A 24586-nucleotide genomic window follows, 5' to 3' on the forward strand; every position below is an offset into this window, starting at 1 on the left:
TATTTTCATTGTCTTTGTCTTTTTATTGCTGACCTTCGTACCATATCTATTACAACAGTTATTCAATTTAGTCAGACATTCTTGCAGACTTGTGGATTTATTTAGAAGTATAACATCGTCCGCATAAAGCAAAGAGCTGACATTAACATCTCCAATTCTGATATCATGTTTAATACCACTTTCCTTCATAATGTGATCCATATAGATAATGAATAAGAGAGGGGATAATGTACATCCTTGTCTCACACCAGATTTAACAATAAACCCTCTTCCTGTACTTATTTCAATTCTAACTGCTGAACTTACAACTCAAATAAAGACCAAGAATTGCTTGATATAATGCTCCATTGACACCATATAACTGTAGCGTATTGAATAGCTTCTATCTTGGCGCCTTGCCATATGCCCTTTCCAGATCGACAAAACTTAAATACAAATCTTTGTTATATTCCCATGCTTTCTCAGCTATTTGTCGTAAAGTGAAGATCTGATCCTGACAGCCTCTATTTAGCCTGAATCCAGCTTGTTCTTCACCAAGCTTTTCTTCCACAATTCTTCTCAACTGTTTCTCAAGTATACTGGCATAAATCTTGCCAGAAACACTCAGTAGGAAAATACCTCTGTAATAATCACATTCAGTTTTATTTCCCTTTTTATATATTGGTACTATGAGGGCTCTACTCCAATCATCGAGAATTCGTCCATCTGTCCAGGACTTCTGAACTATGCAGTGCAGCCACTGTAAGACTTTTATACCACCATACTTCAGCATTTCTGGTCGAATATCATCTACTCCTGCTTTCACATTTCACGCCTTTGATGGCTTTTTCTACTTCAAGTATGGATATGTTTTCCTGACTGTTTGCCTGTTGAGTATTTTTGACCACTGCTATCACTGCTTGTTTCATTTAGCAATCGAAGTAATTACTCCATACTTCAAGGATATCTTTTCTGCTGTTTTCATGTGACCTTTACATCTCTAACTCCTTTTACAGCACTCTCTCATCCATTTCTAAGCTTCTTCAACATCCTCCAGAATATTTTGCCACCTTCTTGATATTTAATTTCTATGTTCTTGCCAAAGTCCTCCCATGGCTTTTTTTTAACTAGTTTTACACAGTGTTTAGCTTTCTTACATTTGTCTCTGTATTCTCTAAGAGCACAAGCTGACTTATTTGCCAGGAACTTTTGATATGCTTTCTTTTCCTTCACTGCTTCTTTAACTTCCTGTGTCCACCATGGAGTTCTGATTTTTCTATCCTTGCAGAAAACCTAACCACATGCTTCTCTGGCAGAATCAATCAGGGTTTTCTTCAAGTCTTGCCACTGAATCTCCAAGGTTTGGTTCCTGTTCTCGAACTCTTTCATTTTGTTTTCGATAATCTTTGTGCATTTTAGTCTACAGTTCACATCTGAGAGCTGCTCAATTTTTATTTGCTTTAAAACTTTCTTTTATATTATTCTTTTCAATATAAAATTCAATTTTATCCTGCTCAAGACTAAATAGTGATCACTTCCAATTTCTAATCCTCTGTACACTCTGATGTCCTGCACCAGGGAGAAAACATCACTATCAACAATAACATAGTCAATGAGACTTTTCTTATTCCTTGCATCTTTTCTCCATGTGAATTTGTTCACATTTTTATGTTGGAACATGGTGTTAGTAATAACCAGTCCATGTCCTGAGCAGAAATCCAACAGATATTTGCCATTATTATTAGCTTTGTTCTTTTCTCCAAGTTTTCCCAAAATATTTCTGTATGTGTCACAATCATTTCATACTCTCCTATTTAGATCCCCAACAAGGACCGACTTTTCCTTTTTCATTGTGTCAGTTGCTTTCTCTAAAGCATCAAAAAATTCCTCCACTTCTACCTTAGTAGAACCTTCTGTGGGACCATAGGCACGAATAAGTCTCATTGTCCAATTCCCCATTCTGATATTTGCCCACATCACTCTACTTGAGACTGACTGCCATTCAAGAAGATTAGCCTTGTAATTAGTGTTGAATACTATGGCTACTCCTTCTTTTCCTTGATTGTCATTGCCTGAATATAACATTTTGTATTTATTGCTCAGAAAGATCTCACCAGTTTTTGTCTTTTTTGTTTCAGTCACCACTATTATGTGATCTGGTAATCATTCAGTTCCTCAGCTAGCTCCATTTCTTTGCCATTCAGACTTATGTTGATAGTACTGATCTTGAACTCTGGTGATGTTGAGTTGGGGTGTGTTTCAGGATTTGTTCCAGTTATTGAATTTTCGCTGTTTGCCCTGGTTCCCTGGCAAAAACAACGGGGGGGCCTTGTTGAACCCGGCGACGTCCAAGCCAGCATGAAATTTTGTCATGTTATACCATCATTTTCTATATTGGTTTCAACCAATAAGAATACGATTTGGTCGGCTAAATCCTAAATTGCGAGCCCATCCTCGTTTGTTCAGTATCCATGTAGATACCCAACAGGGTGCACCACGAGAAGGTGAGGATTGGACCTAAGGTCAGAAGTCCTGGTCGGTTCTCTGCATTCCTTTAAAGGCTATGTGGAGGTCTCCTCACATAGTTATAGATCAAAGTTATACAGCTTTGATCCTTAAGCACCATTTTGATTATTAAATCCTTAATGATTCTGTATATTTCACAATTTAAAACAAGTTCTGTTGATATTTTTGTTATTCGAAGAAATAAGTTCAGCGTTTTGTTTTGATTATTATGCTATATTGTTTTTTTAAATACAATATTCTCTCCCTAATTAAATGATGGATTGATTACATTGAAATGGAGGATATTATAGATCCATGTATATTTTATAGCTAAATGTAAAAAGAAAGTGAAGTTTTGAAAATTTACCATTTGAGCTTATTAGAACACCAGAATAGGAGTTGCCTTGGCTGCACTATATAAACAACATGAACTCTACCCACAACCCATATATTTGCCTTTTAATTAATGCATTGAGTAAGTTTCACTAGCCTGAAACACCAGGATTCAAATTGGTCAAATTTTCTAGAATTATAAATAGTTCTAGAAAATTACAAGCAGAAATGAAGACAAAAGCTTATTCAGTGATATGACTAAGCTATGTCAGAAAGTTAAATTCATCATAAGCGATCTCTAGGTGGATGCATAATGAACTATTAAATTACAAAGCTGAGAAGCTTATTTCTCTTACATTGAAATATAATAGACAACATTACAGATTCATCTATATTTTATAGCAAAATATGGAAAAGTGCAAAAGTAAGAAATGTGGAACCATTTTCTTACTTGCAGAAATTTACTAGAAAGATTATGAGATTATGTTCTTGCAAACTCTGGTAAATTTTTGAAAGTTTCTTTTTTTCAACATTTGGCTATAAAATATGGATGAATCCATAATATCCTCCATTGCAATACTTCACTTATGTGAAATTGAAGCATCCTGGCTCTGTGCCTAAAAATTTGGCAGTTATTATATTTAGGGAAGCAAAATATTTATTTTCCCTTTTTATCAAAGAAGATCCTAAGCGTCTTCATTGTGGCAATATAAAATAAACAGAAATAGGAGATATTAAAGGTTCATGCTTATTTCATAGCAAAAGATATATATAAACTTTGAGAGTTTCGACTAAAGAGAGAGCTTATCTTATCAGAATACAGTCCTTGGCATCGGAGTTGCCCTAGCTTGCAATACTTAAGTTTCTTAAGTAGAGCATGAAATATGGATTGATCTGTTTATTTTACAATGCCAAAATTAATACATTTTAGGCTCTTCTTTGATAATTACTCTTAAGGTCTGACTGCTGTTCACTTATGAAAAATTGAATTCTCTGAAACAGAATTGTTTTGGTATTGAATGAGGATTCTTGTCATTTTAAGGTTTCTGCCTGATCTCCAATGAGAACAAACAGTTCAAAACAGTCACAGGCCAGTCAAACCTTAATCAAAAGAGATAATAAAAGGTGAATATACAGACGCCTCGGCAGCATGTGTGTTTTTAGTAATGCTAAGGTTCAGATGCTGAAGATTGTGTTCTGATAAGCTTTCCAGTCAGTTTTAGAAACTTTCAAAAGTTTTGAAAAATTCTATGTTTGTTTATTCATTCGTTTATTCACTTTCATGCAATCTCATGATTAGATGAAGTATTATTACTTGTTTTTTTTTTTTTAATCTTTCTTCATTCTTCAATTTGGCCAAAGCATAATTAATCAAATTTTAAACATTGCAAATGAAATTTTATTTAAAAGTTTTGAACAAAAGAAAACTATGTATTCAAATATTTATCAATTTTTTAATGTTTTTTTTTTGTAAACATTTGTTTATAAAATTTCATTCAGTATGCTCTGGCTGTATGTTCAGTTCTTTGATGAAATTTCATGCAGAATATTCAGTGCTTCAGCCAAATCGCCCTTCAGGGCATTTGTACTAACCTTGAGAGATACCATCTAGAGATTTCTGATAAAAAGAGGTGTGTGTGTGTGTGTGTGTGTGTGTGTGTGGAGCAGAGCCACAGAGTAGAAAATTAACAAACTTTCAGAAGATGGCCTATATTTACAAAAGTACCTTGGCATGAGAAACTAGATATGAAGGAAGCAGTATATATGAATTAGTTTGAAAAGAGAAACATGGACTACATTCCCAAAGTTGCAGAATAAACTGGATTTGAGTTAAATAGATAAGAGGTATCACTAACCAAGATTTGTATAAGAAGATTATGATATGCTTCCTGGTTGGCTGAGTGGTTAGTGTATTCCCTCTCCAGCCAAAAGGCTGTGGGTTTGAATCTTGCCATGGGCATGAATGTTTGTGATTGTCTGTGAAAATACTAGTTGTGGTGGTTAGCGGTAAATGTCCTTCCTTGATGAGTGTTTGGACTCTCTGGAGGTGTTATGTAATAATATGGAGGAGATAAATAAATGCATGAAGGTTAGAAGAGTAACAAATATGATAAGGAAGATAAAATCAAATTCCAGGAGGAAATAGTTGCAGATAAAAAGAAGATTGCTTATTAAAGAATAGCTTTTGCAAATAATGCAGGTGGCTGCAGCAGGAAAAAAAAAGTTTGGCTGAATTATTAAATGACTCAGACTATGCCAATATCATTCTGTGAGGGAATAGATTTCAGGATAGAGGTGGGCATGTTGAAGGTGCTAATGACATTAAAAAATCTTGTTATAAATATTGTTGGAAATTTTTCCACTTGGTTATACTATAAATTAAAGATGCCAAGAAATTATATTCTATTCGTTAAATTATATTTAATCCTTTATCCAAGTGTAAATTAAATTATATTTAATCCTTTATCCAGTCCCGAAAATACTTCAGGCACAAACTTTGTTTGTGCCTGAAGTATTTTTGGGAGGCAACTTGTATATAGAAGCTAATGACTTTGCATCACTTACCTTATATCCCATAATGCAAAGCCTGTATCTTTGCACTTCAATAAAGGATTAAACCAAGAATATAATTTCTTGGCATCTTTAATTTATAGCATAACCAAGTGGAAAAACTTCCAACAACTATCTCTATCTGGAGTATTTTGATAATAAGATGTGACACCTTTTGGCTACTTATATATGAAATGTGACTTCTTCGTCACTTCAACCTTGTATCACCTCTTGATCTGCTCCCACTGATGAAACCTCAATAAAAGTTGAAGGTGTAGGTAATTGGTTTAGGTAAAAAAAAGCTGCTATCCATTATCAAAGGAGCCTATGCCAATTCAACTATCTGCATCCAAGTTAATAGGTTCCTGTCAGACCCAATAAAAATTCGAAAAGGAGTCAAGCAAGGTTGCCCTCTTAGTCCACTGCTCTTTGCATTGGTTCTTGAACCTTTCTTACAGGAAGAGTCAACAATACACATGCTGTGCGAAGAGTAACAGTTCCTTCAACTATGAAGGAAAATAAGGTATTAGCATATACTGATGACGTAGTGGGAACTTTGAAGGATAATAATTCCATATATATATATATATTTTTTTTTTTTTTTTGGAATTTTGGAAAAATTCAGCAAAAGCAGTGGATTAACTATTAAAATTAATGTGCAGACAAGACAAAATTAAAATTTTTTGGAAAGTGGGATCTTAGAGGCCTTCCTTTTGGGCTAACCCCTAAGAGAGAATCCCTCTCTATACTTGGAATTCCCTTCTCCACTTACCCAATATTACCAGTTCAGCAACTTATGTACAAAAACTTTGAAACCTTAGAAGACTGGAAAATGGGGCCACTTTCCTTTTTATTCTAAAGCCATAGTACTCAACCATAATCTTTCCTGCTCAGTTGTACATAATAAATATTACAGCCATCACAGAAGCTGAAGAAAAGCAATTATATAGTAAACCTATGCATTTTTTTTTTTTTTTTGGTCCAGCTGATACAAGAAGTTAGAAAGGAATTTCTTCAACTATCAAAGAAGCATGGAGGATTTGAACTTCCAATCTTAAAATTCTCCTATTTGAGTAATGCAGTTTCAAAAATCCATAAAATATTGCAGACTATTCACACATGTGCAAACCTTCTCTTGTACTACCTAGGTTTTCATCTTCTCCTTTTTGGAGTTAATGATTATAAAGGTCCAAAAGCTTAAATTTTTCCTGAATACTACAATACTCTATGCTTAACTCTGAGACTACTAAAACACTCTAGAATTGACATTCTTTATATTAAAAAAAAACGAGTAAAATTTAGTATAAAAAATCTTTTATCTCTTTTGCCACGAAGTTCCACAGTTAGGTACTGACAACACTACTTTGTTTGATAACTTGTTGAAGTTCCCAGGATACCCTAACAGGTAGGATCTTGCTTGGAGAATTGCATATGGCCACCTTCCAGTCAATACCATCAAATGGAAGTACTTTAACATCAGAGATGCAGTCTGTGACATCTGTTATCTTCCTGGGAGGAAGTATTTGGAATAGATTATGTAATGTGTTGGGCATTCGTATTTGGAATAGACTATATAATGTATTGGGAATTCCATTTCTTACAACAGAACAGGTTATTTTTTTTGCGATACCCACCACCTGTCAGCAACGGGAAGAGAATTTTGATCTTTGCAGTTAATGAATTAATATACCATTTATGGTATATTATGATTTGAAAACCAGCAATATGACATCCAAATGCTTTATAATATTGTATTGTGGAAATTTTATTGTTCAGTCAGATGATTTTTATATTTAGAAAGAAGCATTCTAGGAGATATGAAATTTATGACTAGATGGTGTAGACCACCCACACTATGCAGTATTCACCAGGGGGAGATAAAATTCTGTCTGTTCTTACTGTGAGAGGTTTTTTAAATAGTTTCATCCTCTTAATTCAATGTGATCTTATAGTCAATTGCAAGAATGGCTGGAAAGCAATCCCAAGCAGAGAAGGCCAACTCAAGGCAGTTAACTCAGATGGGGCTCACCACCTGGGTATCAGTCATCATTGCACTTTAGTTTCCATTAGTCTTTTGGTTGTTCATCTATATGATATTGTTGAAAAAGGAAAACTGATAGCCTTTGGCTATATGATTGATATAAAAGAGCTGAGGCTTTTCTTTATCTCTCATGCTATCTATCTGTCTTTTCTTTCTCTTAATACTATCAGGCTCTCTTGCACCCCTATACTAACTACTCTAGGCCTATGATGAGCAACCCGTACTTTTTCACCTCAAGAATGGTCGAAACTGGTCTGGGTAGTGACCCTTTCCATAATACATATCATTATATATGTCCATAAGGACACTTTTTTGCCTACTTGCATATGGAAATATGACTTTTGCATTACTTCAACCTTCATATCACTTCTGGGCCTGCCTCCCACTGATGAGACTTTAATAAAGGTTGAAACCAGTCTGGGTAGTGATCCTTCCCATGATGTGTAGCATTATACATGTCTGTAAGGATATGTACTTTGCATTGTGAGATACTAAAGCAAGTGATGTGAAATCATTAGCTTCTATATAAATACTTCATAAATACTACAAAAATACTTCAGATGCAATGAATCCAAATTCTTTATCCAACACTTGGATAAAGGATTAAACCAAGAATATAATTTTTTTGGCATCTTTAATTTATTGTTATAAATATGATGTGTAGTGCATATGCATTCTTGTATGTGTTAAGTAATTGCCAGTATATCTGTGAACTGATTGCTTAATTTGAGTTGTAATACTTGCAAGATCAAAAGAGTTAGAAGAAGAAGAGGAAAACTAGGCCTGTTGTACAAAAGTAGCAATAAAATGTAAGCAGCAAATTGTAGACTGCTCCAGAACTACTGTTCTAGAGCAGTAGGTAAGTCTTTGGAGGGAAAGTGCTTTGGCCCAGAATTCAAGAATAGGTGGATGGATAGATAGAGGTAATAATTTGAGGACTTGCTTTGTTAAGCGGAAGCCCTATCTTAGTAAACTGCTTACATTTTATAATGTCAGTCTCTTGGTTTGCTTAAAGTAAATGAATACATGATGATTTTGTGAAAGAATCTGATATCTCTTGGTTAGGTTATTACAAAAATTGGGTGAAGGATAATAAGAAGTTAAACATTTTTTAACACTGTGGCTGACTAATAGCTTATTACAGTATTTAATCCTTGGGCTGTTGCTGTTTAATGTTCAGTTTGATTTTTTAAATGATTTGAGAGAATATACATGATACTATTGTTTACTGATGATGCCAAAGTTGAAATGAAGGATGATGAATGATTTAGATATAATATCCCTTCTGGAAGACTCAGGAAGTTGTTGTAGTTCAGTGTTAAGTGTTCAGAATAGTTATCATCTCATTGATGAACTTGAAGAAAGCAATAATGATAATGATATTTGAAACCATTTGGAGTCAGGTTGAAGTTAGCACAAATTTTAGATATTTAGTGGGATGTTGCTACAGGTATCCCATGTGGTCTTGACATGGGATATCAGGTACAAGCTTCATGAAATGAGAGATAGAGAGAGAGATCTGTGGATTTATTAGGATTGTCAGGTACAAGCTTCATGGAAAGAGAGAGAGAGAGATCTGTGGAATTACAGAGCAGGGGACTGTGATAAATGAAGGAAACAGATTGGTGATGTGCAGTGACTCAATCATTGAAGGGGAAAGAAATCAATAGTGCCTGGGATTTGACCTGGAATCGATTAGTTATGGCAATATCAGATTGTATTTCTACAATTTTTGGATGATAAATAAAGTTGGGTTGAAATTGATACATCATGGGATTATGCAGGAAGTTCTGAGAAAGAGGATGTTATGGAGGTGACAAATGCTAGGAAGATGACAAGTGTAACGAGGGAAGAAAAATTACCATATGAAGAGATTTATTGAAGCAGTAAAGTAACGGAACCTTAGAGAATTCTATATTTGTGCTGCTAATAGAATAAAGGGTGGTTATGCTGAAGTTATATTGGAAATGTTCAATGAGTATTTGATGTTTCATGATGTTGCACTTCATGAAACATATAAGGAGCATCTCCATACATATCTTGTATGGAGATGCTCCTTATATTGCTATTCAGCACTACTCTTACTTTCTCCCCCCCTCCCAAAAAAAGGAAGATGACAAGTGGGGTTCCATGTGGTTCTGTTCTGTAACCACTGTCATTTAACTTATATACGAATGATATAGTTAATGGTTTGGAAGGAGATAGATATTCAGTTGTTTTCTGATGATGCTCAGTTAGGAAGAACAGTGTTGGGAAATTTTAATGTGTTTTTGTTACAAACAGATTTGAATAGATTGATGCTTTTGGCTGAAGAATGAGGATGTCATTTAAATGTAGCTAAGTTTAAATTATGCACTTTGGCCAGAGAAGATGGAATGAGGTTTACCATATTGGAGGAACTTTGCTTCAGGAGATGGAGGAGGCAAGGGATCTTGGAGGATAAGGAACTGAAGTTCAGGGAACACATTGCAAAAAGTGGTAAGTGTAACCCAAAAAATTGCTGCTATGAAGAACGCTGACATATATGGATGAGGAGGTGATAGTTCCACTGTAGTAATTAGGCCTTATTTGGATTTCTTTGCACAGATCTGGTTATATTGGCAATAGAGAAACATTGGAGAGAGTGCGGAAGTGAATAATGAAGACCATCTCAGAATTGGAATGTTAAGTATGACGACATATTAAAGGAATGTGGTCTTTAGACTAGACAGGTAGGAGGAGGAGGAGAGTTGATATAAATTTTGGAAAAATTAGGGAGACAATTTCCATGTTTGAGTAAAACTTTAGTTTAATATAAACCAAAATCCACATTTGCCGTTTCGACCTTTATATCAAGGTCATCTTCTGGAGCATATATACTATATATACAGAGAAACAAGCTGCACTACAATCTACATGGTTTGTTAAAGTTACTAACCAACCATTACAACAATTATTGGCCTGACCTCTGGCGGAAAAAAAGAAAAACTTACTACATCAATGCTAGAGTCCTATTGTTAATATTATCTATTAGTTGTAAAATTACATTGGGAGCAAGAACAAGTCTATATATATATATATATATATATAAACCTTATACATATTATATATATTATACATATGCATTTAATTATAAACATAAACATATAAAGATATCTACCAAAACATATCTACAAAAATCTACCAAAGACCAACCACTCTCCCCCTAGACCTACCTGGTGTATACCAGGTCCCTTGCAGCTGCAAATTGTCCTACTTTGGCCAAACAGGCAGGACAGCAAATATCAGGATTTCAGAACACAGAGAATACATCCGGTTTCACCAGTACAGCCACTCTGGGCTGGCAGTACTGGTGAAATTCCAACGAATTCTATGGTTAGATACTCACCATAGAATTTGTTGGAAGAAAACTAAAATAACACACCACAGCAAGTTTTAGTACGAAAGATTATTCAAGGAATCATCAGCAGCTCTAAAAAAACATTCCAAACTTCAACAAATTTGGGTGCATTAAACTACCCCAAATTTGGGAGACTTGCATTATGAGCACTTCAGCCCAACGGCCAAGACAACCAAATTAGCCCACCAGAGGGCACCATTAGGACTTTAGGAAAAATATTAGTTTCTTGCCTTCCTCATTTGCTTTTGTTAGTGCCTGCATGCACATAACATATTTTTATGTTCCTGAAGATGGCAATGTGACATTGCCGAAATATTGAAGTTATTCATTAAAGTTGCCTTTAATTAATATCCTTTATGTGTTGTTAATTCCGTAAACTAATTACCATTTACCAGTTAAACATATAAACAAATGATTATACATATAAACATATATACAAATGATTATACAATGTGTATAATCTTTATATATGTTTACATGTATAATCATATGTTTATATGTATTATTAAATGCATGCATATAATATATATAATATGTATAAGGTTTATATGTATAATCATATATATATATATATATATATATATAGAGACTTGTTGCTCCGAGTGTAATTTTACAGCCAATAGATAATATCAATAATAGGACTCTAGGTTGATGTAAGTTTTTTTTTTTTCACCAGAGGTCAGGCCAATAATTGTTGTAATGGTTGGTCAGTAACTTTAACAAACTATTTAGATTGTAGTGCAGCTTGTTTCTTTGTATATAGTATATATACTCCAGAAGATGACCTTGATATAAAGGTCGAAACATCGAATGTGGATTTTGGTTTATATTAAACTAAAGTTTTACTCAAACATGGTAGTTGTCTCCATAATTTTCCAAAATGTATTCAGATCACCGTGTAAGCCTACAAGAAAGGAGGGTTGATATGATTGAGACTTATAAGTTGTTGAAAGAAGGCAAAATTATTTCATAGAATACTGGGAGATCCAAAAATGAGAGGCCATTCCTGGTAACTGTACAAAGTTCATGCGAGTAATGGCCTCTCATTTTTGGATTTCCCATTATCCTATGCAATGATTTAACCTTCTTTCAATAACTTATAAGTCTCAATCATATCAACCCTCCTCCTTGGCAGGTGGTGAATGAGTGGAATGTATTGCTAGAGTGGGTAGTGAGTGCTCCAACATTGAATGTGTTCAAGGCAATGTACGATAGTTATTGTGACCTGTGAATGTTCAACCTCCCAGGAAGAGTTTATGGACTCCATGGAAGCTTTGAAGTAATACTAATACTTAAGTATAAGTTTTGCAGACTTGTAGACAAGTTTCTTTGACTTGTAGAAGGTCAGAGATTACATTATCAGAAAATGTAATGCATTTCCCAACAGTTGAAAGGATGAGGAGGTAACTTACATTATAGTCCTTGATCTGATTACGTATTGCATAGAGATTTGTATACAATTAATAGCTTTAATGGAACATGTGCACTAGACATATTAAAATAACTTTCATGGCTTACACAGTAACAAAAATTATATATAATTTATTCAAAAACTCCAGCGTTACATGGACATCGTCACAGGGAAAAATCATTATCTATATTCAAAAGATGAATCAAAATAATGAGTCATAAAGCAGGCATATATTAGCTCATGTCTATTATGCCACGAGAGTTCAAAGGGACAATTGCAGTAAGTTGCATAGATAGGAATTATTTAAAATAATTATTAATTAAAAAACCACTTGTGAACAATTAATAGTGGTCAATTCTAAAATCTTGGATATTAGATATTGCATGATTTATAACTCCTTATTTTGATTCATCTTTTGAATGCAGTTTATCCCTGACAACGTCCACAACATTGGATGAAATACATTGGAGTTTTTGAATAAATTCTATAAAATTTTTGTTACATGTATAAGCCATGAAACTTATTTTAACATGTCTAGTGCACATGTTCCATTAAAGCTCTTAATTACAACCCTATTTGTTGAGGAACATTGGAAATCTGTAAGAAGATAAGTTACATAAGAAGAAAGTGAATCTGCATAATTAAAAATTGGTGTACTGCTGATATTAATACTGATTTTGTTAAAGAAACCATCCAGTCAAATTTTGTATGGAAGATTATCTACAAGCATGCAAGGCATTATTAGTAAATCAAATATGTGAACGAAGAAACATTTTTATTTAAATAATGCTCAACTTCTGGAACTTGAAAGTACTCTAAAAGACATTCTCATTCAAGACCATTTTGAGTTAATTTTTTGTATTGCACTGTCCTCAGCCTGTTAAGTACATTTTATCCATAAACGTAGATTAATTTGTAAGTTCAAAATATTAGAAGAAAGAAACTGTCACAATATTCAACCAGTAACTGAGTCGAACCACAACAGCTAGGTTATAAATTTAGCCAATAGACTACTAACAAATGGACTGAATGTTTTGTCTAAAGGTTCTGGTCTCCCCGACATATACCTTACAAATCTTGGTAAATTTAGAAAAAAGTATCAGGGAATTATGTACAGATGAAGCTAATAAATCGTTTTGAGATGGCCCAAATTTTATACAATGCAAAACTATCTCCTTTAATCATAACTTATTTGAATGATATTTGTTGGATTTCAAACCAGCATCTTTAAAGCCCATTACATGTTATGGTAAACACGGGAGAATGAGTAAGTGAAACAATTCAAATTGTAGCGGACAAAAGATTTAAAGTTCTAAATTGGTGCCCTCTAATATTGTAAAAAAAAAAAAAAAAAAAAGTATTACAGGGTATGAGTTGATCTTAAGATAAGTCTCCAAAATTTTTTTTTTGAAAATTAATGCAACAACCATACTTGTTCAGGTTAGGAGAAGCTTCATAGCCATGGCTGACTCTACAAATAATCTTTCTGGCCTATTTCAGTAAAGCGCATTTGTTTTCTTCCATCTAATCCTGTGTGAAGGAATATCCAATGCGTGGTTTACCAGTGCAGACTTGCCATAATAATGGTAGCAAATGTATTTTTTATGTTCTCCAAGGCAGATGTTAATAGATCTTCCTGTCTGTCCATGGTAGGCCAAGTTCATAGTCACAACTTCATACACTCCAGAATATGCCAAGAGATGGAGTTTATCCATAGGATAGAGGATCAGAGTTGCTAATTTAATGTGGTTTGAATGTGGTGCAATGGTTATATTTTGTAAGTACTGTGGCTATCTTTTCAGATATACCTTCAGACTTGGGGAAAAGGAATAGTTGTGTTTTGTTGTGTGTTTGAGGAGGGAGAGGAGGGGGGGGGTAGGAGTAAAAGGGCCATTATCTATTTTGTAGGAGCTGCCATTGACCAGGAAAGTATGATGGAGATGTTTAAGTTCGGTGGAAGGAGCTGCATCATTAGAACAAATAGCCTTGTGTAATGTTGGGCTGGATGATGATGTGATTGTTTCTATAGATATCTCCTTGTGTGTGTTGATTTTCTATAAATGAAAAAAGATAGTAAACCATCTTAAATCCAAGTAAATCCAAGTGGCTAATGTGTCAAGAAAAGGCAAACAGTTGTTAAAGTCTTTTTCTACCGTGAAGTGAATTTTGGGGTGTTGGCTGTTTAGGTAGGTAACAAAAGAATCCAAGGCATCTTGTCCATGGAGCCAAATGGCAACCACATCATCAACAAAGTGTAAACACACTAAATGCTTGTATGTAGCTGTGGTAAGTATTTTGTTTTCAAAGTGTTCCATTAGTCTGTTTGTAGTTTTTCCTTGTTGTGTAAAGTAACCTACATGCATAATAAATATGAATAATTTGAAGATATTGGTGTGTGTGTGGGGGGGGGGGTTAGACTATTAATTTGAGCGTGTATCAGTGGTAAGTAAATAAAGACGTGCCATTGAAATTAACCATTATGTCTGTATTTTTAAGGATGTGGTTTTTAACTAGTGATTTAAAATGGACAGAATTTGTTATAAAAGTGGAGAGGTTGCCATTAAGGAGTGATAAGCAACTTAGCTACCTGTTGAGCAAGTTTATAAGTAGCACTCTCTGCTATGACATAGGGGAATATTAGATTTGTGGGGTTCAGGTATGCCATAAATATGGAGTGGTTTAACATGAACAGGTTCTATTTTATTGATGATTTCTTTGCACCAGGAAGTCAATTTTTTTCAGTAATTTATGGACTCTTTTCTTTTGAGATAAGTGGGTTCTCAATCAGTAATTTGGTAAACAGATTTGTCACTTAGGAGGTCCTGCAATGTTTTGTTGTAATCCTCTTTATTCATGATTGCGACATTACCCTTAACAACTTTAATAATCACAATATTTTTATTCTTATATAACCTTTTTAAAGCAGCTGTTTCATTCTGTGGTATATTGCTTTTAGGTGGTTTAGATTTGTTTAGGATGCTAGCTCTGTCTAAATGCATTGTTTGGCTTTTGAAGGTGGAAAATTGTAGATGCCTTGTTTTATGTTCATCATAATTTCTAGTTTTGGAACTTATTTATTGTAGAATAAGAGGTAGAATATAGAAAGAGGCATCTATAATCTTCCACCTTCAATATGAGCAGAGATATGAGCAAATAGCAAAAACAGCGTCGACATAACATTGATCCCCCAATCCTCTCATTGGTTTCATTATGTCAGTGATATTTTTGCTGTTTGGCCTCATTCTGAAAACGAACTGTTAAAATCGATGTTTCTATGTGATATTTACTTTAATTAATTTTATGCTTAATTTGTTGTTTACCCTTCTTTACTTATATCTATCCTTTCTTATCTAACCTTATGCAATCAAAATCCTACCGGCTGCTCTATCGTTAAATATTTACCTTTCGTTATTTATTCTTTCTTCTCTTACTTTAATCTTATTCTTATATCTAGGATTGTTTCCTCTTCGGATACTGGCGAATTTATATTTTGCTGTGCCAGCTAGTATCCTATAGTAGAAAAGATCCTTACTCAGGGAGACAATACTAGATTCTTAGCTTTCTTGCACAATATCTTATTTAAACTGCCATATAGATTCAGATTATTGCAGTCGTGACCTAAATCTATTATTATATTCACTCTCTAAATCCTTCCCGCCAAAATAGGTTCTATTTTTATAAGTGGTAATTTGGAATCGTAATCAGGCATGACTCAGGTTCAGGTAGATATGACATGTTTATTGGAATATCTAAAACACGATACAAAATTCATGCACTCAGTTATGCTCAATACTAAATAAAACTCGAACTAAGAGATTAACACATTCTAAACTAATTAAATCTTATAAGGCATGCTAAGCACAGTAACTGCACGTTGGGATATATAGCAAATGATAAGAAGTTAAGCTAAATTCCTTTCAGTAGTATTACTCGTAAGAGAAACTTAAACATTCTAATGTTACTGAGATACTAAATTCTACTATTCTTATCGCATTAAGTTAATCCTATCACATACAAAAATTACAAAAGATCTCTTCCAAACAATTCTTCTTACTCTCAAAGGGGGTTAACTTTCAAAATAGAGACTGTCCACAGAGTTCTTTAGAATAGAGTTCTTAATTTCATATTCGTAAACAATTTTCTCTCTTCTAATGAACTTTCACACAAAATTAGAGTAATTACACCTTACCGAGCTTTTTTCGTGTCGTTCTGCACCACGTGTATTTCTGGATACCTCATCTATTGGCTCTCCATATGCCAACGTAGGAGTTACGCTATCTTCATTCCTTCTGCCGAAAATGGACTCAAATCTTTGCGTTTCAGGAACAACTCGATTGGACCTTTTACCGACGGCTTGATTCTGCTAGGACTGGAATTTATACCTTCAGCTTTGCATAGAATCCTACTTCATTTTAAGAACACTCACAGTCCGACATCTTATCACAGACTTCCCCCCCCCCCCTTAAGCAAAACTGCCTGCTAACTTCCGAACCACCAAAACAGGAAAACGTTACGACCAGAGAAAGTCTTCCGATATGGGCTCAATCCCTTATATTCTTCTATAGAGCGCCCTCTTTTCTCAGTCCCCTTTTGCACACCGCCCTTATCTTTTCACCCCTTTGGATTCATCTTTCGCTTTTACGACGCTGTGATACTTGGATTCACAGAATACATGCCAACGTAATTTTCCAAGTGAGCTATAGCTGCTAGCGCTACACTGTACACGTGTAACTTTATGCCTTCCAGGAATTATTACATAGCAAATTTTTTAGATGACTCACACTTAAGTGAGGCTTAAATTTAAATCAGATTATCTCTCTTTTTAGACATACTTAAAATGAAATCTTAATATAATCACCAGAGCTTAAATATAAGGTACTTAAAATAAAGAATACAAATTTTATATAAAGTGAAGAAGTTTCACTTTTAATTACAACTGATGTGCAGGTATTTCTCTTTGCCAGCAAGTTTATATGTTAGGCTCTAAATGAATGATTTCTTTCCAAGATTCCTTCATTTAGGATCTAACAGAACTTACCACTTTCCTACAACGGATCAATAGCCTTCATCCATGCATTCAATTTACCATGGAAAAAGAAAAGTGGTAGTTTACCATTCTTGGACATCCTGCTTACTTGCACAGCCTGCAGTAATTTGTCAACCAGTGTTTATGAAAAACATATCTTTACTGGCAGATACATTCATCAAAAGTCTGCTTATCACGCCTCTCAAAAAATTGGTGTTATCAAGTTTTTAATTAATAGAGCACATAATGTTTGCTCTTCTCCCTCAAGCTTACAAGAACTTCTCACTTTCAAAACTTTAAATGGAATTTAATGATTATAACCTCAACAAATCCAGCAGATAGGCTCCTATGCTCCAACACATAAGGATTCTTCAACAGACTGCAGGGTTCCAATCCCTTATATTTCTGTTATCTCTGAACCTATTGGTAGAATTTTGAAGTATCACCTTATTCCCACATATTTTCCTATTTCTCATCAAAACAGAATTTCTCATCTGTTACTTTTGTCATTAGCTGGTGTTTACCAGATACCTTGTGAATGTAATTTGACATACTTTGGGCAGACAGGCCGTTCTGTGGGAAAAAGAATTAATGAACATCATTATTATATCGAATACGTTAAACCTCAAAAGTTTGGTCTGGCACAACATAGTATTGACATTAAACACAGTATCTGGTGGGATGAAGTTTGTCTTCTCCATAGAAGCAGTTTTAAATATGAATCGGCCAAACCTGAATCGAAATGATTCTCTCTCTATATATATCCCAAAAGTTTGGGAGATTCTCATTCTATGTAAACATCAAAAATAGTTTTAATATTATTTAATAATATATTAATTTCTACACACAACTGTTTGTAATTGGCAAACTGATTGTTCTATGTACCTTGTATTTCTTTGATTTGCTTGTTTCTACACACTGATGATGTACTGTTATTTTCAGTATGAAATATCTGTACTTTCATTTCATTAAAGTTAATTACTGTGGTTATCATGTAATTTGTTGTTCTTTGACATATTCTTCTACCTTGGTAATGTTTAGTTGATGAAATATTTGCAGTCTGGTTTCACATACTGAGTCAGAATTACTTAATTTCATAGAGAAGATAAACTCATTGTACTCCTGTATCAGGTTCACTATTAAATATGAATCCAGTAACCAACTACTCCTTTTGAATACCATAATTCATAATCCCACAGGTCATGTTGAATATTCAGTTTATCAGAAGGCAACCTTTACTGACATATATTAACTCATCCTTCTACTATCATTCATCACAAAAAATGGGTATTATCAAGAAGCTTGTACATAAAGCTCATATGATCCACTCTTCTGATCCCCTTTTGTTAGCTGAACTGAATAAAATTAAAAGCAATCTGATATGTAATGGATACAGCAAAACTACCATTTAAAAAATTATTGATAATTATCATCCTTCTACCAGGACTCTCAGAACAAATAGCCAGAATTGTTTGTAAATTCAATCTATACACTTCTTTCAAACCAACTCAGAAATTCTCTTCCTACCATTATCAAAGGAGACATTACTACTTCTTTTCTTACTTGATTAGAATTGAAGAATATCAAGACTAGTTTACATTTTTGGAATCTCACAAGTCTGACCTTGCTTCTCATGCTCTTGATACTAGACACAGATTTCTTCATCCCATGAAGTTCAAATTCAATAGGCTTTTTCTTGAAACATGTGAAACATTATGAAATTTTCTGAACCTGAACTGATCAGGCTGTATGCCAGTATCCAAGTTTTGGGAAGTGATAACTATTAATTGTTCATAATTTTTTTAAAATTGATAATTATTTTAAATAATTTTTATCTCTTTACGACTTACTACAATTGTTCCTCTGAACTCTAATAGTGTAATATGTATACTTCAACTGCGACCAATACACAAGCTAATATGCATGATTTATGACTAATTATTTTGATTTATCTTTTGAAGGTAGTAAATGGTTTGTGTTCCTGACGATATCCACATAATGTTGAATGAAATATATTGAAGTTTTTGAATAATTCTACATAATTTTTGTTACATATGTAACCCATGAAAGTTATTTTAATAAGACTTGTATACAGTACTGTATACATATTTGGTTCAATAAGTTTTTGAAATATGTAGCAGGTTATGAAAAGATACACAAGTGAGTAACTGAAATAACATGTACTTATGGAACATTGATTATGAAAATAGATTATGGGAATGGAAGTTAGTCTAGTAAATTGTTGTAAGAATATCAATAATTATAAACATATCAATTGATGAAGAGAGGATATATGATTAATACAAGATTATCATCAGATACAGATGTTAATGTTATTATTATAAGTGACTTTTTGACATATATCAGGAGTCATTTGTAAAAGTTGAATAGGAGTGTGGCCAGCAAGGGATAAATGGCCGAGTACTTTTTTGTGGTAGGAAGTGAATTTAAGGAAAGATATAAGTATTGTTTAAGCTAATGTAACTTTCATGGAACTTCCAAAATCTGATTACCAAAATATGACTACTGTCATATTTGTATCTCATAATTACTCCTATAATTATGGAATAAAAGTATGGGAGGGGGGTAGTTGTCATTAAAATATTTGGCTAGACTCTTTCACAGGTTAACTAAACTTTAATACCATTATTATAATAAAAGATTGCTTTTTAAGACGTTGGTGAGTGTAATATTTCCATACCAAAGCCCAAGTCAGTATTTACAATGACCTTTTGCTGATGAAAAGACCTGGATTTAAATCCTGTCTAGTACATGAAGAACCTTTTATATGGCTTTTCAGGTGAAGGTGAGTTGGTTTTGCTTATACAGAGGTAACAGATTTTTTTCCTCCAAGGATTTTTTTTTCTCTTACAGCAAACCAGCCAAAGGAATACATAATATACTGGCCTCATAGCCTTAATTTACTTCAGCTATAATTCTAAATAACCTTTCCATAACTTTGTTATATCTTGTTTCTTTGGATTTAACTCTATATGCAACTGTTCATTGCACATAACGTTTTTCTTGACAGTGTAAATTTCCATTTATGAATTAACATTAATAAACCAAAATAAATTTGGGTTTTGCTATATATATATATATATATATATATATATATATATTGCAGCTTTATTTTATTAAGCCACAGAAATCTCTTTCAGTTAACCTGGACAATAAAGTTGGTGCTGTAGGATTTGTTTCTCGCATTATCCCCTCTGTTTATCCTGTTAGCCTTATAAAAGTAAATACAGACACTGGAGAACCATTCAGAAATAAAAATGGCCTTTGTATTCGCTGTGAACCAGGTATTTTTAGTACATAGTGATATCTAATTAATGTCTGTTTAAAAAAATAATGAATTGCTGATGTTTTCAATTATTTTTCTTTAAAAATTATGTTAACTCTATTTATTCTAACTATTTTGTGTTAACTCTATTTATTCTAACTCTGTTTTGTGTTAACTCTATTTATTCTAACTCTAAATTATATATTTAGTTTAATCCTTTATCCAAGTGTAAGCAAACAAAGTTTGCACCTGAAATGTCTTCAGGACTGGGGCAACTCGTGGCAAGGGTGGACTAAGTTCTCATTACTTTCCTTAGTATCCCATAATGCAAAGCACATCTCCTTGTGGACATGTATAATGCTATGCATTATGGGAAGGGTCACTATCCAGACCGGTTTCGATCTTTATTGAAATCTCTTCAGTGGGAGCCAGACCCAGAGATGATACCAAGGTTGAAGCAATGCAGAATTCATATTTCCATATGCCAGTTGTCAAAAGGTGTCACACCTTATCATTAAATTACTCTGGATTAGAGAAAGATGTTGGAAGTTTTTTCCCACTTGGTTAGACTGTAAATTATATATTTCGTTTAATAGGAGATGTGTTTTGCATTATGGGATGCTAAGGAAAGTGATGAGAAAGTAATAAGTTGTCATCACTTTCTCATCACAAGTTGTCCCAATCCTGAAGATACTTCAGGTGCAAACTAGACTATAAATTATATATTTAGTTTAATCCTTTATCCAAGTGTAAGCAAACAGTCTAACCAAGTGGGAAAAAACTTCCAACATCTTTCTCTAATCCAGTGTAACTTAATAAGGTGTGACACCTTTTGGCAACTGGCATATGGAAATAAGAGTTTTGCATTGCTTCAACCTTGGTGTCACCTCTGGGTCTGGCTCCCACTTGAAGAGACCTCGATAAAGGTAGAAACCAGTCTGGGTGGTGACCCTTCCCATAATGCATAGTATTATACATGTCTGCAAGGAGATGTGCTTTGCATTATGGGATAAGGAAAGTGATGAGAACTTAGTCCACCCTTGCCATGAGTTGCCCCAGTCCTGAAGATACTTCAGGTGCAAACTTTGTTTGCTTACACTTGGATAAAGGATTAAACTAAATATATAATTTATAGTCTACCCAAGTGGGAAAAAACTTCCAACATTATTCTAACTCTATTAATTCTATATGGAGAGGATCCTGCAAAAAACAATAATAGGAGAATAAGATAAAATCACACTTCCTTAATGATTTTTAATCTGGTTTTCTCAAGAGGCTTTCCATGATCATAGAATTTCATGCTATCAAATGCTCACTCATTTTTGTCAGTGCATCCTTTGTGAGAGTGACATAGTTTCTTTATCACAAAATGAAGGAGATGAACTGTAATGGTATTCTAGAAATGGAGGAAAACATGCTGCATCTAGTGGAATGGAATCTGTACACAGAGGATTACATTAGAAGAGGATGTCTTTCAGGCAGTTGTCTGAAGGATCCTGCATGAAAATTGGCTTTACTTACACCATTTCAAGTGTGTTCAGGCACTTCTACTAGATGGTCCCCATTGTCGATTGATATTTTAACAGTGTTTAAATTAAGGAGATATTAAATTGTAGGGATCATGGAAATAGGTTGTTACAGGGTATAGTTTGCTATAGCAAATTTCTCTTAGTTTAAATTAAGGGGATAATGTTACAGTGCCAAAGTGAAGCCTATTAGTTCCTAAACAGATTAATAGAGCATACATTTTGCCAGATAGCTTGTAGCACCTTTTCATTATGACCCCATGCCTGGTAGAAAAACTCTTCCATGATGTGTCTGATGACAGAGCTCCACTACTATTCAGTTGTTGAGACCTGAGGGTATCTTGATCAGAGTTGTTTTGAAAGATGGATTGGTCTTCTTCTTATGGTGCCATCTATTGATGATCCTTCTATCGAAGGTCATTGCCTATCTTAGTGAACAAACTACATTCTTGCGTTGATCTGAGCGGTAGTACGCTGCTCTTGCCTGTCCATGGATTGGTCAAGATACAAGAATAGGCAATTACATGGCCTCCTCGGTCATCTGACTTTGTTAATGGCATAAAACACAGCATAATAGATAAAGAAGTAAACACTTGAATATCAATATTTAGCCACTATGGCATTCTTAAGGTAGAACAACCTCATTGTGATCACAGTGGCACAAAGTTAAAGAAAGGAACAGTGATATGAAATACTGAAACCAGTGTCTCAATGCCTTTACTGAGCCCTCTGGCTATATTCACCTGTTGTATTATTATTTATAGTGGAAAAAATGATTCTTCTAGATCTGTATTTTCTTCCAGTAGATTGGTTCAATTAAAGGTGTTACATAATGCAAATGTTGATTTCCAGAATAGACTTTCATTTTTAAATGGACTTTTTACCATTGTTTTCCTATAGCATGTCTGTTAAAATGGCTATATATTTCCTTCACTGTGTAAAGCAAGTATGTGGCCAGCTACTCTACTTTTCCATATTGTTCTCTACTTGTGTAGCTTTAGTTTTTTTTTTTTTCTCCTATTGATCTTCCAAATTGTCTATCATAAGCAGTGAATATTCCTGGGACTGATAACGAATGGATAAGTGAAGTTAATTCATTACTGGTTTATATAGCACCTTTGTGACTTTGAAGTGCTTTTTCCCAAGTCCTTTAAATGTAAGGGTTTAGTATTTGGAAGAGGGTCTGAAAGTTTCTCTTATTCTGAAGATTGGTTGGTTGAGGAGTGGATTTATTCAACTTTTTGCTATATATTAAGGCTTATGCATCTTTGAGATATGGTTCTTTAACAGAAAATATACAAATTAAACATGAAAATAAATAAATTGCTATGTTTAATATTTTGCTAATGCATTTGACAAACTCACTTTAGCAAACAGTCTTATAGCAAGTTACAAAAAATGTCCCAAGGATTCCCATCGACACAAATGCTATGTTAAAAGAAATTTGCTATAGCAAACTATCCACTGTAACAACCTGTTTCCATGATCCCTGCAAGTTAATAATAGTGTGAGTCTACTGTCATTTCAACTAGCATATCATCAGAGCAGAACCATTGCTGACTTATAGAAACCATTGAAATTGATTAAAGTATATGTGTAATAATGTGATGGCTTTATTTGGAAAATTACATTTATGAATATCCCACTGAAAAAAATTTGATTAGAAATAAATAAATTGTGTGTGGGGGGGGTTAAGTTCTGTAATTCTAATAAACCTGTCACTATAGCTGCATTATGTTGACAGTGTGTTCACTACGTAACCACATGGATACCTTACAGATGTTTTAATGAACATAAACAGCCTAAACTCCAGAATTAAATTTACAGTGGTAATTGAAAAGCCACTCTTACAGAGCTCCAGAGAATGGCCTTCTCTTAAAGTTGTCCCTGCTCAGTTAGTGATCTAAAACTGAGAGAGAAAAAATTAATCTCTATGTAAGATAAATGCCAAGCTTGTTGGCTAAGTGGTTAGCACATCTGCTCTCCATCAAACTGTGGGAGCAGTTTGTTGGAGAGGGTTCCAAGGGGATAAAGAAGCTGTGGAAAGGGTACAAAGAAGAGTTACAAAGATTATATCCAGATTATGGGATTTAGATTATGAGGACAGATTGCAAGTATGTGGATTGTAGACTCTGGTTAACAGGAGAAAAGGGGGGGGGGGGATATGATAGAGGTCTATAAACTTTAAATGGGTGTTATAGCATTTCAAATGATGAAATTTTTTATTATATGGAAGGTGGGAAGAGAACACGGTGGCCTCCATGGAAGTTAAGGTTGTTCTCAGTCAAGAAAGGGGTAAGAGCTAGGTTTTTCTCCCAGAGAGCAGTGAGTGAATGGAATAATTTGCCCTTAGGGGTAGTGAGTGCATCTAGTGTAAATGAATTTAAGGGAAGGTATGATAGCTGGGTTGGGTAATTTACAGCCTTCCTCAATGAGACCTTGACTCCCTGGAGGTTTCAGATAATAATATATATATATATATATATATATATATATATATAATATACTATTCTTATTTTATTATAATACTATATAATATAGTATTTCATA

General features: G+C 34.0%; 1 protein-coding gene across 1 annotated transcript in view; it reads left to right on the plus strand.

Annotated features, from left to right (window-relative positions):
• Positions 1 to 24586, plus strand: part of Fatp1 (Fatty acid transport protein 1) — a 271807-nt gene that overhangs the window by 174838 nt on the left and 72383 nt on the right. The window contains exon 8 of the mRNA XM_090414827.1: positions 20386 to 20529. Coding sequence (XP_090270953.1) covers positions 20386 to 20529 — 144 coding nt within the window. The remainder of the gene's footprint in view (positions 1 to 20385; positions 20530 to 24586) is intronic.

This window comes from Typopeltis vanoorti, chromosome 26 (assembly GCF_054136105.1).
Source record: "Typopeltis vanoorti isolate ZY-2024b chromosome 26, IOZ_Tvanoo_1.0, whole genome shotgun sequence".
In the NCBI taxonomy this organism is placed as follows: Eukaryota; Metazoa; Arthropoda; class Arachnida; order Uropygi; family Thelyphonidae; genus Typopeltis; species Typopeltis vanoorti.